Raw genomic sequence first — 19,291 nt, forward strand, 5'->3', positions numbered from 1 at the left:
TATTACTTTTAATATTTTACAAAGAAATTAAAGTGGCACAGCGGTACCATGCGTGGCCCATAATCTCCATGTCCATAGTTCGAATCCTAGCTTTGACATTTTAATAAAAATTGCCACATCAATTGACATTTGAATGATAAAAAAAAAAAAAAGTTTTAGCTACTGATTTTAATTCGGTCGCTAAAATATTCAAAAGTTTAGGATTAGCGACCGAAATAAAATCGGTCGCAATTTTTTTTTGATATTTATTCAAAATCGGTCGCTAATTCCGTTGCAGATCATGCTTTCATAAAACACAATTAAATAGCGACCGATTTAGCGACCGATTTTCTAGCTACCACCCAAATCCGTCGCTAATTCGGTCGCAAAATAGAAATCGGTCGCTATTTTAATCAGTCGCTAATTCGGTCGCAAAATAGCGACCGAAAAATTTCGGTCGCTAATTCGGTCGCAAAATAGCGACCGAAAAATGTCGGTCGCTAATTTCGGTCGCTATTTAGCATTTTTCTTGTAGTGGCAATGTGAGTGTCAAAACTAACAATACATTAGATATGGTAATCCTAACGATGTCACAAACTTAAAAGTAAGTCCGTATGTATAATTAATATCATTGTTTAATATTTATTGACTTTCTACTAAAATCAAAAATCTTATCTATAATAAAGATTAAATACAACTATATAATTCATATATAAGTATGTTAAAATATATTTTTAATTCTTATAGTTTCACTCATTTTATCTTTTAATTTCTATGGTTTAAAATAAACCTTTTTAATTCCCATATTTTATCTTTTTCAATCCTTATAATTTAAAATAGATATTTTAATTCCTATACTTGCAAATTTTAATCCTTATAGTCTCCATTATTCTTTTTGTAACTTCATTTATTTTGTGTTGACATGATACATGTCTTCAATTTCATAAGGATATAAAATTTTATATAAAACACACAAAGTTAAATTAATACGTCTAACATGTCAACATAAGAGAGACAACATTTAAAAAAAATTGACAGAGACTAAAAGTATTAAAAAAAGATTGCAGATATAATTGTTAAAAAAAATTATCTTAAATTATAAGAACTAAAAAGAATAGAAAAATATAAATAATTAAAAATGTCTATTTTAAATCATAAAGATTAAAATTTAAAGTAAATGAAACTATAGAAATTAAAATAATATTTTAACTTAAATATTTAATAATTTTTTCTCCCTGAAAAAGAGAACGTGAAACGTCAACTACAATTATTTTTAGTGCATGTACAAAAGAAATGTTATTTTTAATTAAATTAGAGTTTTATATATCTTATTAATTTGTAAAATAAGTGTCGATACAAATTAATAGTGAAACCTTGAATTTTAATTAGTTAAAAATGTACTAAAATCACTTGTAATATATATATATATATATATATATATATATATATATATATATATATATATATATATATAAAGTACAATACTTAGTATATTTTACTATTTTTTTTCATGGTAACCGGGATCATGACAAGAATAACGAAAGAAATATTTTTAGTGAAGCTGACACTAATATTGTATTTTGGGTGAATTCTCTGAAAGACCACCTTCACAAGTGGTCCATGGGTGCATCATCAATTTTCACCCTTAGATGCATCTAAACTAGTAGACCATAATACACCTTACCACACTGGATCTAAATTTTTGATTTTTTTACTGATTTTTTTTTTAAATTACCCACAAAAAAAAACACGTGGCAACAGACGCAGCTGCTACTGACACTCGGAACGGGCCGTTCTGAAATCAGAACGGGCCGTTCTGAAATCAGAACGGGCCGTTCCAAATGAACAAATAACACATAAATATTGGACCAGAACGGGCCGTTCCAGATGACAAAAAAACACATGACGAATGGAACGGAACGGCCCGTTCCAACATCAGAACGGGCCGTTCCGAATTCAAAAATGACACATCAATAATTAAATCAGAACGGGCCGTTCTGAAAACGGAACGGCCCGTTCTAACTACAAATTTGTCACACGAATTTTTTAAAGCAAAATAATATATTTTTTTCCATTCTACTAAATTACATCTACACCCTAAGCCCTAAACCCAAAAAATCTTATACTAAGGTCCATAATACAAGACCAAACAATATAAACTCTTGTACTACCAAATATATAAGAAAAGTGGTCATCCACTAAGGCTCATAATACAAGACCAAACATTATAAACTCCTATACTACCAAATATATGAGAAAGGCGGTCATCCATGTAAAGTCCAAGTAAAGAGAACCTTAGGCCCACCAAACCCATTGGGCTCACTAAGCTCAGAAGTAAACAAAAGCCCAAAGGCCCACAAAGCCCAAAACTAGGCCCAATAAGCTTAAAACCCAAAAAGTCTTATACTAAGACCCATAATACAAGACCAAACATTATAAACTCCTATACTACCAAATATATGAGAAAGGTGGTCATCCATGTAAAGACCAAGTAAAGAGAACCTTAGGCCCACCAAACTCATTGGGCTCACTAAGCTCAGAAGCAGTCAAAAGCTCAAAGGCCCATGAAGCCCAAAACTAGGCCCAATAAGCTTAAAACCCAAAAAGTCTTATACTAAGGCCCATAATACAAGACCAAACATTATAAACTCCTATACTACCAAATATATGAGAAAGGTGGTCATCCATGTAAAGCCCAAGTAAAGAGAACCTTAGGCCCACCAAACTCATTGGGCTCACTAAGCTCAAAAGTAAACAAAAGCCCAAAGGCCCATAAAGCCCAAAACTAGGCCCAATAAGCTTAAAATCCAAAAAGTCTTATACTAAGACCCATAATACAAGACCAAACAATATAAATTCCTATACTACCAAATATATGAGAAAGGTGGTCATCTATATAAAGCCCAAGTAAAGAGAACCTTAGGCCCACCAAATCCATTAGGCTCACTAAGCTCAGAAGTAATCAAAAGTCCAAAGGCCCATGAAGCCCAAAACTAGGCCCAATAAGCTTAAAACCCAAAAAGTCTTATACTAAGGCCCATAATACAAGACCAAAACAAAAGCCCAAAGGTCCATGAAGTACAAAACTAGGTTAGTGAGCCCAATGGGTTTGGTGGGCCAAAGGTTCTCTTTACTTGGGCTTTACATAGATGACCACCTTTCTCATATATTTGGCAGTATAGGAGTTTATATTGTTTGGTCTTGTATTATGGGCCTTAGTATAAGACTTTTTGAGTTTTATGCTTATTGGGCCTAGTTTTGGGCTTCATGGGCCTTTGGACTTTTGATTGCTTTTGAGCTTAGTGAGCCCAATGGGTTTGGTGGGCCTAAGGTTCTCTTTACTTGGGCTTTACATAGATGACCACCTTTCTCAAATATTTGGTAGTATAGGAGTTTATATTGTTTGGTCTTGTATTATGGGCCTTAGTATAAGACTTTTTGGATTTTAAGCTTATTGGGCCTAGTTTTGGGCTTCATGGGCCTTTGGACTTTTGATTGCTTTTGAGCTTAATGAGCCCAATGGGTTTGATGGGCCTAAGGTTCTCTTTACTTGGGCTTTACATAGATGACCACCTTTCTCATATATTTGGAAGTATAGGAGTTTATATTTTTTGGTCTTGTATTATGGGCCTTAGTATAAGACTTTTTGGGTTTTAAGCTTATTGGGCCTAGTTTTGGGCTTCATGGGCCTTTGGACTTTTAATTGCTTTTGAGCTTAGTGAGCCCAATGGGTTTGATGGGCCTAAAGTTCTCTTTACTTGGATTTTTATAGATGACCACCTTTCTCATATATTTGGTAGTATAGGAGTTTATATTGCTTGGTCTTGTATTATGGGCCTTAGTATATGACTTTTTGGGTTTTAAGCTTATTGGACCTAGTTTTGGGCTTCATGGGCCTTTGAGCTTTTGATTGCTTATGAGCTTAGTGAGCCCAATGAGTTTGGTGGGCCTAAGATTCTCTTTACTTGGTCTTTAGTATAGGAGTTTATATTGTTTGGTCTTGTATTATGGACCTAAGTATAAGACTTTTTGGGTTTTAAGCTTGTTGGGCCTAGCTTTGGGCTTCATGGGCCTTTAGACTTTTGATTGCTTTTGAGCTTAGTGAGCCTAATGGGTTTGATGGGCATAAGGTTCTCTTTACTTGGACTTTACATATATAGATGACCACCTTTCTCATATATTTGGTAGTATAGGAGTTTATATTGTTTGGTCTTGTATTATGGGCCTTAGTATAAGACATTTTGGATTTTAGGCTTATTGGGCCTAGTTTTGGGCTTCATGGGCCTTTGGAGTTTTGATTGCTTTTGAGCTTAATGAGCCCAATGGGTTTGATGGGCCTAAGATTCTCTTTACTTGGGCTTTACATAGATGACCACCTTTCTCATATATTTGGTAGTATAGGAGTTTATATTGCTTGGTCTTGTATTATGGGCCTTTGTATATGACTTTTTGGGTTTTAAGCTTATTGGACCTAGTTTTGGGCTTCATGGGCCTTTGAGCTTTTGACTGCTTCTGAGCTTAGTGAGCCCAATGAGTTTGGTGGGCCTAAGGTTCTCTTTACTTGGTCTTTAGTATAGGAGTTTATATTGTTTGGTCTTGTATTATGGACCTAAGTATAAGACTTTTTGGGTTTTAAGCTTGTTGGGCCTAGCTTTGGGCTTCATGGGCCTTTAAACTTTTGATTGCTTTTGAGCTTAGTGAGCCTAATGAGTTTGATGGGCATAAGGTTCTCTTTACTTGGACTTTACATAGATGACCACCTTTCTCATATATTTGGTAGTATAGGAGTTTATATTGTTTGGTCTTGTATTATGGGCCTTAGTATAAGACTTTTTGGGTTTTAAGTTTATTAGGCCTAATTTTGGCCTTTATTCATAAGATGTTTGATGTCATTGAGGAAGGGGCTTCATATCTCGCTCAATTGAAAAACTATACTTAAATTTTAAATGTGATTTAGTAGAATGAAAAAAAAAACAAATATGTAGCCAGAACGGCCCGTTCTGGTTTAAGTAATCATATGTTATTTTTAAATCTGGAACGGACCGTTCAGATTTCAGAACGGCCTGTTCTGGTGTAGTTTATCATGTGTTTTTTTTTTCTTCTAGAACGGCCCGTTCTGGTGCATTATTCCTGTGTTATTTTTTCATCTAGAACGGGCCGTTCTGGTTTCAGAACTGCCCGTTCTGGAAGTGACAGCTGCTGCGTCAGTCATCGTAATACGTGTTTTTTTTTAGGTAATTTAAAAAAAAAATTCAGTAAAATATTCTGAAATTTTATCCAGTGTGTGAAGGTGTACAATATATTTTATCACTAAATCACAATCTCAACCATTCATTGTTTTTAATATTATATATATGGTGATTTTAAATGCACCATCCATGGACCACTTGTCCAACTTCTCCATCATAGACATCACCTGTATTTTGAGTGAAAACATGAAAATTTCTTTAGAAAATGGTCTTCAAAATTAAATTTTGGTTCAAAAGTCAATTATGTATAAGGAAGATATTAGAATCTTATAACGTTTGTTAAAATAGTACATTTATTTAACTGTACAAAATTATATAATTTTACAAATATCTTTTTATCTTTAAGAAATATATTTTGATCCTTCAAATTTTTATTATTTTTTTAATGAAAAGATTTCTTTTTGTATTTTTATTTAAAAAACTTTTGTAAGAATTTTAGTAAATGACTAATCAATAAACCCTTACAATAATGTTAAAGATAGAAATGTTATTCAATTCATCTTATTGGATGCAATAAATAAATAAATAAATATATATATATATATATATATATATATATTATCAATATATGACAATTTTCATTTTTTAGGCAATTTATAAAAGAAATAAAATTATCCATGCATAAGAACTTATGTTAGAAAATTGTTAATCATTAAATCATCACAATCAAATTATGTTAAAGATAAAATTGTTATCTAAATAATATTATTAGTTGTTGCATATTGAGAAAAAAAATTTAAGAAAACAATTTTTGTTACATGCACAACATTCATGATAATAAATGACTATTTCATAAACTTTTATGATTCAAGTGACATTAAGACAGATATACTACTCAATTAAAATCACAAAATATTGCATGAGTTAAATTATGCTTTTATTCCTAATTACAAATTCTACTTTGAAACAACCTATTCGTTATAATTATAGATTAAAAACGAGATAAATTCAAATACTTTATTTTATTATTTTATTGTATATTATCATTTGTACAAAGAAAAGGGAAAATAAAACAAAAGATACAATGCATCAAAATATACCACGCAATAGTTTCCAATTTAAAGAATTTGAGCCTTAAACTTGCTCTCATTGATTTACAAGTGAAAACAAAATATAATATATATATATATATATATATATATATATATATATATATATATATATTCATTCATGACATAATTTTAAAAACCGGACCGGTCATCGAACCGGTTAAGGTATTGGGTTAGTGGGTTAAAGGTTGAACCAGTAGGTCACTAGTTGAACCACATGACTCAATTTTTGTTTATTTTTACTAAAAAAATATTCATATTAAATATATTTTATACTTATAAATTTAAATAAATTCATATCTTATTTTAAATTTCAAATTTTCTATCTTATTTAAAATTATTTTTATTTTTATTTTGTAAAAAATATATTAAAAATTACATGTGTAAACTGTATATTAATACAAATTAAAATTATAAATAATATGTACATATATATAATATGCTTGCAATTGATATCACAAAATAATATATGCAATATCTACATAGATATTATATTATTAAATATATAATTTAAAATTAATAATATACTATAAAAGTTATTTAAGTTGTATATATTATAAACAAATACATTAAAATAAGTAGTCATTGTTATATTTAATAAGAATCTTTGTTCTTCCTTTAAGAAATTCAATTATTATATTATTATTTTTGTGGTTTATGGTCCCTTAAAATTATTTTTAAAAAATAAGAAAAAAAAGTGGTTGAACCGGTTTGACGCACCGGTTCACCGATTGAACCGAAAAATTGACCGGTTCAATTTAGTTTGAAACGGGTCGATTGCATAACCAATCCAACTTAAGATTTAGACAGGCTGGACCACCGGTTCCCGGTTCAACCGGTCCGACCGGCCGGTTCGATCCGGGTTTTTAAACACTGATTCATGAACATTTTATTGCTACCTTTTTCAGAAACAAAATTAAGGTTAAAAGCAAACTAATGGCTAAATATCCAAATCCTACCAAAACAAACGAATAGGAGTATAGCAATAATAATAAAATTATATCAAAATATTGAAATGTAAATAAGTAAAAAAGGTGCACCATGTCTATCAAGTTCTCAAAATTACACATTCTATTTTATAGAAAAAGAAGATAAACATTTCGCATAAAAGGTACAAAAAATTAGATGAGACCTAAATGCATAATGTAAATAATACAAACAGTAATATTGTAACTTGACAGTACAATTGTTGTAGTTTGTGTGACTATCCCATGTAAAACGTAACCATGAACTAGGGCAGAATACAATTGTTGTAGCTTGTGTGACTATCGCGTGTAAAATGTAACCATGAATTGTGCAGTTTTTTTTTCTTCTAATCTTTTGAGGTTTTTTTTGTCCCCTTTTTCTGATGTTGGCAAGTGGTATTTATAATTGTATGTAGTCCACATTTGTAGTAAGAAATATTCCATTATCTCCTATTTTTATGTCATCACTTAATCACACCTTATCTCTTCAATCACAATTAAAATATTTGACTATGTTATTCTCTTATTTTCTCCCGTTTAACTAACGTATTATCTCACATATTTTGATTTTTTTTCTTTTTTCTTTTTAAATTCAAAATATTCTAAGATAACAAAATTTGTTACTCATAATTATTGTAAAAATAACATTTCTTGAGGTTACTAAGTAAGAAAATAAAATTAGAAGCTCTTATAAAGTGTTATGGCATTTAAGGTTATGAATATATTTTTATCAAATTTTTTGTACTCTACAAGTAACTTGCATCCCGACTCAATGTATAATGTACATTGTTTTATTCCCAACCCAATTATAATAACACAATAAAACTTTGTATGTTTACACATTTGAGCCCGAGGGACTTGGGTTGCCTACACATTTAAACCCTAAACCCTATTATGAGTCAATATATATACAATTATGGATATATTTTTAATATATCTTGGCATTTAGAGATTGATCCTAACATGCAAGGAAATTACCTTTATAGATAGGATTATGAGATATTAATGATATGTGGTTATAAATATTTATTAAATTGTAAGATTTGCAAGCATTAGTTACGATCAATTTAAGATTAAGGAGCGAAGGGAAGAGATTCTGACCTCAAGATATACTCAATATATAAGAATTCATCACCAAGTTTAGAGTCAGATTTGCACTAACTAAATGTTGTGGACTAGGATAGTCGTTAAGTCTTTTTAGAAAAATTTTCAATAAATAATTTTATTTATGAATATTGAAATTAATGTATTTTAGACATTGGTTGGTGTTCTTACCTAGAATAGCTTGGATGCTGATATGTCTAGATGAGATCTCCTATTCGTCTAATTCCCTCGTCTAGTGATACAATGTCTTCTTCTCTTCTCAAGTTGGGGGCGTACCTACAAAAAGGACTCCGATGCTTAAGTTGGTATATCGTTCTCTTGATATCTCTTATTATTTATATTACACATACCTCTTTTGAGTTGAATTATCTTATCTATATGGATAAGATATTTTTTGCGATTTATGCGTTGTTGCTTGAATTTATCTTTTTTGGCTGAGCCTTTTAGTCGACATGATATGCCGATGTCGTTTAACGATTTGTATGGTCAAGTTTTTTTTCATCTCAACCAGGTTGGTACACTAACCCCTTAAGCTCTGAATTCTGTCTGAATAAAAGAGGTCTATTTTTGAATAATTATTCTTGCCATGTGTGCGAGGCATGAATAATTTTTGGCAGCAGGAGTGTTTTGGATTCCAAAGGGCATGGATTACTTCTAGCGACAAGAGCATTTTTTTGTAAGTTCTTGGTCGTCTAGTATTTAAGGTGTGTCGCTTCGTTTTTGACATGCCTCGGGATGGTATGTTTGGCATAGTTGAGTCATTTCATTTTGTGTGTTTCCCATGCCTATAAGTGGGTGAGCGTAGCTTTACATTGTTATTCATTCATTTCTCATCTCCCTTTGCTCTTTCAAGTTATCTCGCCTCTTTTTTCTTCCGTTTCGTCTTTCTGCAATTGTTGGTGCTCAAAGGGTTCTAAATCGTCTGCTTTCTTCCTACTTTGTTACTTCTTCAGGTACAAGACTTTTCTTTCTTCTTCCTTTGTTGTTGTTCTTAGTCCTTTTCTACTTTTTTAGAGGTCTTTATTTTGGAAATGGAGAGAGAGTATGGTGCTTCCCCTTCTCGCACTCATTCTGACCTTACTAGGTTGCCTCCATCTAAGGAATTGGGTATGTGTAGTGGGGAGAAGAATATTACTTCCAAGAGGTTGAGTGTAGACGCCAATGATAAGCAGAAAAGAAAATGAGGTGGGAATGATAAGAAGGATTCACACCCTTTAATCTCTGTTCTTGGGTATGAATGGGTAAAGGGAGACGTCGGTAAGTTTAGTAGTAGGTTTGGGTCCCTTCTCGAGGTAAACTTACTTCGAGAGAGGGTGGTGGTCTACCTTCCCTCTTTCTTTGACTTGCTAGTCATTGAGCCTTGTCATCCCGAGGAGCAAGTGTCTGTTCTTCAAGAGTTCATTTCACCATCCTTATGTTTATATGTACCAATGTATTTTTAAGGATCTCAGGGTTTCGATTCCTTTTTCTTCATTTGAGTGCGAGTTTCTGAGAAAAATCAACGTTGCTCTCATCTAATTGCATCCTAATAGTTGGGCTTTTAGCGCATTTTTTAAGTTCTATGCTCTGTTTTGAATATCAAATTGTCTCTAGCCAAATTTATGCATTTTTATCAATTGAAACTCGGAGAGCCCCTTATGTTTGGGTGTCATTGAGTGGTAGTTCAAAGGGGGACTCTTTAAGCTTTTTTCCTAATCTTACAAGAATTTTAAAGAAGAGTTTTTTAAGATTAGGCCTATTTGTGATGACCCTGCTTTTGATAACATTTTCCATTTAGATAAGGAGCCCATGTTTCCCTTTTATTAGCAATCTCATCCTTGAAAGTTCTCTGGCTCTGAAGGCTTTAATTTGACTTCATCCGAGGAGGAGGACTTAGATAAGTTGTAGTTTTTACCTTGGCCTCTAGAAAGCAAAGTGGTGTTTTTGCTTTCTAAATCCAAAAACATTGAAAAAGACCTAAAAAATGAGTACTCACTAGTATGGTTTATTTCTATATTATTGATTTCTTCTATTTCTGGTGGTGTTTCTTTTCTTTTTTCTCGTAGAGCTCATGGGTAAGAGCAAGTGGCGTGGGTCAAATGCTAAGTTCAACACCGAAGAGGAAGATATCCTCGATGTTAAGGAGGACCTCTAACCTTGGCCAGTACATGTGACAAGTCGTTGTTTTGCTAAAATAGTAACCAATAAATTTTAAAGACGATAAAAGGAATTAAACTCAAGTTTCATAGATAAATTAAACGTAGATGGTATAAAGAAGTATTTGTATTGCATGAGGTTGCAAGTTTTCATCCTTTTATTCTCTTAAGGTGTGCCTCATTAAAACCTCTTCAACCAAAACCTGTTATTTTTTAGTGGGAAAAAAAATCAAAGTAGGAAAAAGAGTACATCACCTGAGTTTACATGTTTTAACTAAAATAAAACTTTAAGTGTGTTGCATTCCAGGTCCTTAGTAGGGCTTTTCCATTCTTCTCTTCTAATCAGTATGCTCCATTATACAAGTTTTCTACAACTCGGCAGGGTCCTTCCCAATTAGCAACGAATTTCCCATCCAAGGAGTTCTTCCTTGCATCTCTTGTGAGTTGCCAAACCAAGTCTCCTTCTCAGAAACATCTCGACTTCAACTTGGAATTATACCTTTGAGGCACGGAGTTTGCAAGCTTCCTCCTTTATTCTAACATTTTTCTATTTTCTTCAAGGAGATTGAGGTTGTTCATCAGTTCTTCGCTATTTTGTGTTTCATTGAAGGTGAGCCTCCGGTTGGATGGTTCCCTGACCTCTACTATATCATGGCATCGGATCCATAGGTTAATCTGTAGGGCATCTCTTGTGTTGTTGATTGGGGTGTGAAGTGGTATGCCTAGAGGACGTTGGGTAACTCATCCACCCAGTGCCCCTTAGTGTTGCCCAACCTCTTTTTTAACTTGTGAAGAATCATTTTATTTACGACTTCAACTTGCTTATTAGTTTATGGGTGTTCGAGCGAGGTGACATGTGGTTAACATCGAGTTGGAGTAAGAATTCTTTGAACTTCTTATCGGTGAGTTGCTTCCCATTGTTAGTGATAATGTTGTGTGGCAACCATATCGACATATCACGTTCTTCCAAGTAAATTTTTGTACATTTTGTGTTGTGATTCTAGCTGGTGCTTCTACTTTGATCCATTTTTTGAAATAATCAATAGCCATAATCAAGAACTTAAGTTGGTCTCTCATAAGGGGAAATGGTTTGAGTTTGTCCATCCACACCGTGCGAAACGACCAAGGTGATTGCATTTGATGGAGAGCTTCAGGGGAAGCCGGTGTACATTATCGAACTCTTGATAAGGTTTGCATATCTGCACATAGCTAGCCTTTGCAATTCGACTTTATGGTGGGCCAATAGTATCCAACTCAGATTACACGTTCGACCATGGACTAAGCTCTAGAATGCATTCCGCATATGCCTTTGTGGATCTCTTCGATCACATACTTCGCTTGGGATTTTGTTAGACATTTTAACAGTGGGGTGGATACACTTCTTTTGAAGAGTTTGCCTAATTCAATGATGAATTGGCACGACTTAGTTTTTATTTTCTTTGCCTTGGCCTTCTCACCTGGAATATCTTGGATGCTGATATGTTCGAACGAGAACTCCTATTCGTTTAATTCTCTTATTTGATGATATAATGTCCTCTTCTCTTCTCAAGTTGGAGGGAGTACCTGCAAAAAGGAATTTGATACTTAAGTAAATATATCACTCTCTTGATATCTCTTATTATTTATATTATACGTATATCTTTTGAGATTGGATTATCTTATATGTGGATAAGATGTCTATTGTGATTTATGTGTTGTGGGCATATTGTAACTGAATTTGTCTTTTTTGACTGAGCCTTTTAGTCGATATGATATGTCGATGTCGTTTAACGATTCATATGGCCAAGTTTTGTCCATCTCAACCAGATTGGTATAGTTAGTAATTTAATTTTTAAATAAATAATTTAATTTGACTAAAATAAACTTATAGTATAATTTTTTTTTTATTAATAAATTAAATAGATATTTATATATGGTAAGTTTATTTTTTTTACTTTTATAATAATTACTTTAAAAATTCTAATTAGAATTACTGTTAATTAATTTAAAGTGTGAAAATCCTTACGTTAATCATGTCAAAAAATTAAACTCACAATGTTAAACTTAAATCTGTTGCAAACTAAACATTAAAAAACAAGACCCATCGCCAACCGTTTAGCCTTTCGATTATATCAGGTTCAGGTTAAGTTGGGTAGGGTTAAAACTTAAAATGGGCCCGTTATTACAGATCTACCACTATACAAGTCTCCATTGATCTTACCTTTATTTCTGAAAACTCCAAGTCCCAGAAGAATGGTTGAAATAGTGACAATGTGCGTTGTGGTGTGCATGATGTGTGGTTTTGTTTGAGAAACATGAAGAAAAGAAAACTATCGTGATTAATCGTAGGAACTACTGCCTATCATAATTCTCTAATAAAATCATATCCTCTTATTTAAGAAATTTAGTTGTATAAATATTTTCTTAACACAAATAAAATAAAGTAAAAATATAAAATAAATTAAAAATTTTCAAATATTTAGAAGTACATAAGCTAATTTTAATCTATAAAAAACAATTAACTTATTTTACCTTCTAATTTTCTTCTATTATCATTATCTGATCCAAATCCATTCATTAGCTGTATTTTTACCTGCAGGAACGATATATGGTGCCAAGGATCAAGTGTAAGCCACTGCCAAGAAACAAGCTTCTAAGCCCAATTATATTTCATGATGGTCGTTTAGTTCAGAGGCCAACTCCTCTAGTTGCCCTCTTGACCTTCCTATGGATGCCAATTGGTATTATACTCTCTCTCCTAAGGGTTTGCCTTAACATCCTTCTGCCACTAAGAATTGCTTGGTACTACTATAAGGTTCTGGGAATAAGGGTCATAAGGAAGGGTACCCCTCCACCACCACCAAAGAAAGGTCAAAGTGGAGTGCTATTTGTTTGTAACCACCGTACAGTTGTAGACCCTGTGGTTATAGCTGTTGCACTAGGAAGGAAAATTAGCTGTGTCACATATAGTATAAGCAAATTCACTGAAATCATTTCACCAATCAAAGCAGTGGCACTATCAAGGGAGAGAGAGAAAGATGCGGCCAACATCAAGAAATTGCTTGAAGAAGGAGACTTGGTGATTTTCCCTGAAGGCACCACATGCAGAGAACCTTTCCTTTTGAGGTTCAGTGCTCTTTTTGCTGAGCTAACTGATAGGATTGTCCCTGTTGCCATCAACACAAAGCAAAGTGTGTTTCATGGGACCTCGGTTCGCGGGCACAAATTGTTGGACCCTTATTTTGTGTACATGAATCTTAAGCCAACATATGAGATCACTTTCTTAGACCAGTTACCAACAAAACTCACCTGCAAGGGAGGGAAATCTGCAATTGAAGTTGCAAATTATATTCAAATGGTTCTTGCGGGGAGTCTGGGGTTTGAGTGCACCAATTTAACAAGGAAGGACAAGTATACCATGCTTGCAGGAACAGATGGAACGGTTCCATCTAAGAAGAATGCTTGAATTTGGACAGGCACAAAGTAAATCTTCTCTGATTTTCTCTATTGGTTAGGTTGTTTCCAAAGTCCAAACACTTGGAATTGTTAGAGGAATAAAAACCATGTGTTTGTTCCCATAAAAATATCAGTTAATGTATATTGTTATTATATATAATGATAATAAATACCAATTATAGTTCATGTTGCTGGTCTATCCTAAAATTTCTGGTACATTTTCTTTTTGCATAGAGGTTATAATAATTTTCCGCTACCATATATGATGGTATTCACAAATATAGTTGTTGTTTGTTGTTCAAAATTTGGTGTATCATCTGAATGGTTTTATTGTCTTTGGTTTGTATTGTCTTTTGTTTACACTATCTTATAAGTTTACTTTGTCTTTAGTAGTTTAATAGATTCAGACAAAATACATTTTGCCTTTTAATTCAGGTGGGTTTAGTTTGTTTTATTTTATAAATTTTTTGTTTAAGTGTTTTGAATTTCTATATATATTTATTTTGGGATCCTTTCTAAAATGTGGAGTGGGAAGAGAGGAATAGTGGGAACATAAGTACAAACACGTGAAGGAGATAGGGGTGTTCAAATTGCTAAACTAAACTAAACTAGAAGAAAACTAAACTAAACTATAATAAATAGTTCACTAAACTAAATTAAACTAAAATAAATATTTACTAAACTAAACTAAACTATTATCTAGATTAGTGCACTATAGTTCTAGGAGTTTGAACTAAACTATAATATCAATTAAATTAACTTATTATTAATTATAACATTTTTCTATTTACGTGAGATTGTTTTCATTTTTTGTTAATTATAGGCGTGCAGAAGAAAAAATAAACTTCAAATGTAGGTGAAAAATTGAATTGGTGTTTTTTTATTTCGGTAAAAATTACCATAACAATAAAAGTGTTCAAACTTCAAATCTAAAATCGGATACTCCCACGAGTGTTAGATATTATTTAACCCATAGAAATTACGTGTCATGTAAGTATAAATTAATTCTTATTTATCAAGATTAAAATATTATATAAATCATGTTTATGAAAAATAAATAAATATTTTATATAATACTCTAACCGGCCCTCACTATCAAGTCAATATAATAATTCAATTGAGTTGTAGTTTAACCACGTACGTAATAACAAATTTTTACGTGTAAAAAAAAATTATGCATAAAACTTTAAATGTAACGTTCAGGACTGTGAAATACTATTTTGCTAATTTTTCTCTAGAAGTCAAAAAAGAGCATTAACAACACCCTTAATTTTGTTGATCCTTTAAAAAAATAACTATCTTAAATGAAAATATTTTTCAACAAGAACATTTATTTTTCTCAAAGGAAGTGTTCTGGTAATTTTTCTTAACTTTTTCCCCTTTTTTAATAAATCACTTTAATTTTATTTTAAATTAAAATTTAATATTGTTTAAAATTATCAATAATTAAAAACAACTTTATATCACAATATACATTATTTATTACAAATTTAAAAATATAATTTATATAGTAAAAATATTTATTTATGACAAATTTCAATTACAATAATTTATATAGGCAAAAAATATTTATTTATTATAAGTCATATATATATATAATTATCTTCTACAAAAATATTTTTAAGGACTATTATTTAATTAAAGTGTTTTTAGTTATTTTTCTTTTAGAATAGTGTTTCTTGATATTTTTTCATATAGCTTATAATTCATCATTATTGTTTTCATTTCTAAATTAAATTTCAATTTTTTTAAAAGAATTAATCAATAGTTAAACAAAACATTCATAAAATAAATTATTTAACACATATATAAAACGTAATTTACATAATAAAATATTTACATATTACAAATCTTAATAATAATATAATTTTCATATTGAAAATATTTATTTATTTTAAATTTTAATTATACTGAATAAAAACTTATGGTGTGCACTGCAAATAGCCACATATTAAATGAGTTTTTGTAAAATAGTTAAAAACTGAGTGTTAGTAATGTTCTCTTTAAAAGTCTGAACGACGAACGTGGTAGTCTGGTAGTCTCCGACTCTCCGTGAATGTGTTTCAGACTTTCAGTGCTTGTATTTGGTTTTAGTGAACTGAACTATTAATTTTAATAGTTTAGCTTTATAAACTACACTAAAAATAATAGTTTGCTTTAAACTATTAAAAAATAATTTAGTTTATGTTCTTACCGGAAATCTGCTATAGAGGTGATCCATCGAGTAAGATTGGTGAGCCTCCTTCGCTGGTACGCTTGATGTTCCAAGATGGGGGTGGTACCTGCAAAAGAGACTCCGATGCTAAAGTTAGTGTTTGTGGGAGTATGAGTCTCGCATAAGTAATGCACGTACCTTTGTGTGGATTAAGGTTTTGTTGGGCCTTGGGCCTGAGATCAGTTGTGATCTAAATAGATAGCGAATCTCGTCTGGACCGAGATCTCCTCAGATCAGTTATGATCTGGTTAATTGACAAGCTGACGTCACGTAGCGCGTATCCGAGGTCGTCATGCGCTGCAATGCCGAGCTGGGAGCTCGGCCTTGCAGTACGGATAATACACTAGCCCCCCGAGCTCCAAAGACCGTGGGTCGAGGAGTTAAGACCAAGCTCGTCAAGTGGCTGTGACCCCTCGCATACGCGTGCTTGTTGAGATTCCATGTGTCATAACTGATCATCTCCCGAGAACGTGCAAGTGGCGCGTTAATGGGAGTGACGATTATGTAATGATGGTTTGCCTTTGTCATAATTGTTCTCAGTTAATGTGTCATCAGATGTGTCCCTTGGCTGACACGTGGCGTGACCGTTTTGAATTTGGGAGAAACCCTTTTCTCTCCCTCGCGCCTTTCCCCTTTTCACTTTACTCATTTTTCGCTCTTTCAACTTCTTGCGCACGCTGTTTCTCTCATTTTTCTGGTCATCCTCCGTCCCCGTTTTTTCGTTTCCAGTAACCCAGTCATTGTTAGGGTTGTTTTTTGAGGAAGAGTACCAGGTACTTCCTTTCTACAGTTTGCTTTTTCTTTCTTCCCCAATCTTCTTCGAGTCTTTCTTGTTTTTTTTTTCATGGCTGGAGGGAGTGGTGTTGGTTCCTCCGCGCCTGCCAAGGGTAAAGGCAAAGCGCGGGGCAAGGCGGCGGCTACCGGAACGGCCGCCGTCGGTAAAAAGAAGGAGGTGGCGCCGCCAGCGGACCTCGTTCTAGGTATTCCTGGGTATGACTGGGTTCGGTGTGAGATGGCGGGGGTCCAAAGCGTTTTTCGGTCCTTTCTTGAGGTGAATGGGATCTTGAAATCGTGCAGGGTTTGCGACCCTTCCATTTCCCGGATGATCTGGCTTGAACCTTGTCAGGCCGGTAAGGGTGTGTACATGGGGAAGTCTACCGACCCTCCCCATTTCTATATGTACCATTGTTTTTTTAGGGATTTAGGTGTCTGCCTTCCCTTCACTCAGGTCGAGTGTGATTTTTTGAACTTTGTCAACTCGGCCCCTAGCCAGTTGCACCCCAATAATTGGGGTTTTTTGAGGGCTTTTCAAGTCTTGTGTTCAGTTTTAGGGATAGAGGTGTCCCTTCCCGTCTTTCTTTATTTTTACCAGTTGAAGATAGGCGTTCCGCCATATGGCATACTGTCTCCGAGTGGGAGTAGGGATGGGGGTTTGTTTACTCTTTACTCCTAGTCATACAAAAACTTCAAACAAGAGTTTTTCCGAGTTGCTCTTGTGAATGTCGACCCATTGGAGGATGGGGCGTTTTACTTCGGCAGGCTGCCAAAATTCCCTTTCTGTTGGTGCCCCAAACCGTCTAGGTTTCATGGGGTGGGCCAATTGAAGCTGACGGCTTCGGAGACGGCCACCGTCGAGAACCTCGCATCGCTTCCTCGTCCGCTGGATTGCAAGCTCGTTCTGTCGCTTGCGAACTCAGCATACAAGGAGAGGGGCTTGGAGAGTGAGTATTTCGTCCTCTTTAGATTGTTAGGGTTTGCAAAACCTTCTTTTGCTGATGTGTTTTGCTTTTTGTGTTTTCAGGCATAATGGGCAAGAATAAGTGGAAGGAGCTGAAGCACCACTACAACATTGCTGACCTTGAGGTTCCCGAGCCTCAGGAGGAGGAGATGTCCCCCCTAAAGGTCAACCAAAAAAGAAAGAGGGGCGAGAAAGAGGTCGGGGGGGGACCTCTGCCCCTCGCAGAATGAAGGAGGTGACTTCCAAGGCTGCAGATGCTGGTGCAGTCGATCTCACTGGGAGCCCTCCGCTTGGGGAGGTTCCCCAAGTGGCTGTTGCAGGGACTGCTGAGCAAGTTGTTCCCTCTGCCGAGGTAGGTGTTTTGTGCTTTAATTTATCTTCTATGTTGATTTGGCTTGTTTGTTGAGGTGTTGTCTCTCTTTGCAGGCAGGGATAGCTGCCGAGGTGGAGGTCCTGGTTGCTGAGCAGGTCGCCCAGGCTGCCAAGGTGAGTACCTCGCTTTTTGCTTTTCCCTCTATCTTGTATGTTAGTCTCTTGTTTCTTGACATGAGGTCGGTTTTTGCAGGAAGGGGGTGCTGTCGAGACCTTGATGCCGCCGAGGTCGGAGGTGCCAGACGTGGACCCCCCATTGCTGAGCAGGAGAGGCCCGTCTCCGTTTCTGTTGAGGCTCGCGGTAAGGGGCCGAGTCTCGAGGTTCCTAAAGTCGCGCCTACCACCTCAGCAGCGCTGTCAGGTTCGTCGCAGGGGGCTTCCCGGAGCCAGTACATAGCTCATCGCTTTGGGAAGGGCCTCACCTAGGTGCGACTAGACCATGTAAGTGCATCGGTCGACCTGAACTCGCTGTGGAGCGCTGGAGTGACTGCCGAGAAGTTCTTCCCCCAAGGTTCGCTGACCTCGGATGACCAGGGACTAATCGAGGGGGCTGGGCCCGTGGAAAGCTTCGACGCCACCTAGGTCTTTCTGCAAAGAACTATAGCGATTGTGGACCACTGGAAGCATAAGTGGTCTACACAGCAGGAGGATTTGGTTAGGCTGAGGAACCGAGTTCAACCTCTGAAAGACGAGAACAAGGTCCTGAAGGAGGAGAATAAGGTGCTGAGTCCCACCCTCGGTGAGGCAAAGATGCAGGGCGCCGAGCTTCAAGCAGAGAAGGCAGATCTCGCCAGGGTTCAGAAATCGTTGGAGATTTCCCTGCGCTCCAATGAGAATTATGCTTCCTAGGAGGGCGAGCTGCAGGAGCTCGTCGCGTCGTCCCGAGGTCGGGTGCGGAGCTTGGAAGATGAGGTGACGTCTTCCTAGGGCCGGGTTCGCTCTTTAGAGGATGAAGTGACCTTTCTGAGGGGCGAGCTTGTTGTGGCAGCTGAGGAGCGTCTCCGCGATGAGGTCATTCTCGGTTGCAGGGAAGAGGAGATTGTCGCCTTG

The 19,291-nt window shown here is 35.0% G+C and overlaps 1 protein-coding gene across 1 annotated transcript in view; it reads left to right on the forward strand.

The window, feature by feature from the left end:
- The window catches only part of LOC109793827 (glycerol-3-phosphate 2-O-acyltransferase 6), a 30,224-nt gene extending 16,122 nt beyond the window's left edge, over positions 1-14,102 (forward strand). Inside the window, exon 3 of the mRNA XM_083070779.1 lies at positions 13,060-14,102. Within this exon, the coding sequence (XP_082926905.1) occupies positions 13,060-13,926 (867 nt within the window). The 3' untranslated portion in view covers positions 13,927-14,102. The remainder of the gene's footprint in view (positions 1-13,059) is intronic.
- The last annotated feature ends 5,189 nt before the right edge of the window (positions 14,103-19,291 follow it).

This window comes from Cajanus cajan, chromosome 3, assembly GCF_000230855.2.
Source record: "Cajanus cajan strain Asha chromosome 3, NIPB_CcT2T_4, whole genome shotgun sequence".
In the NCBI taxonomy this organism is placed as follows: domain Eukaryota; kingdom Viridiplantae; phylum Streptophyta; class Magnoliopsida; order Fabales; family Fabaceae; genus Cajanus; species Cajanus cajan.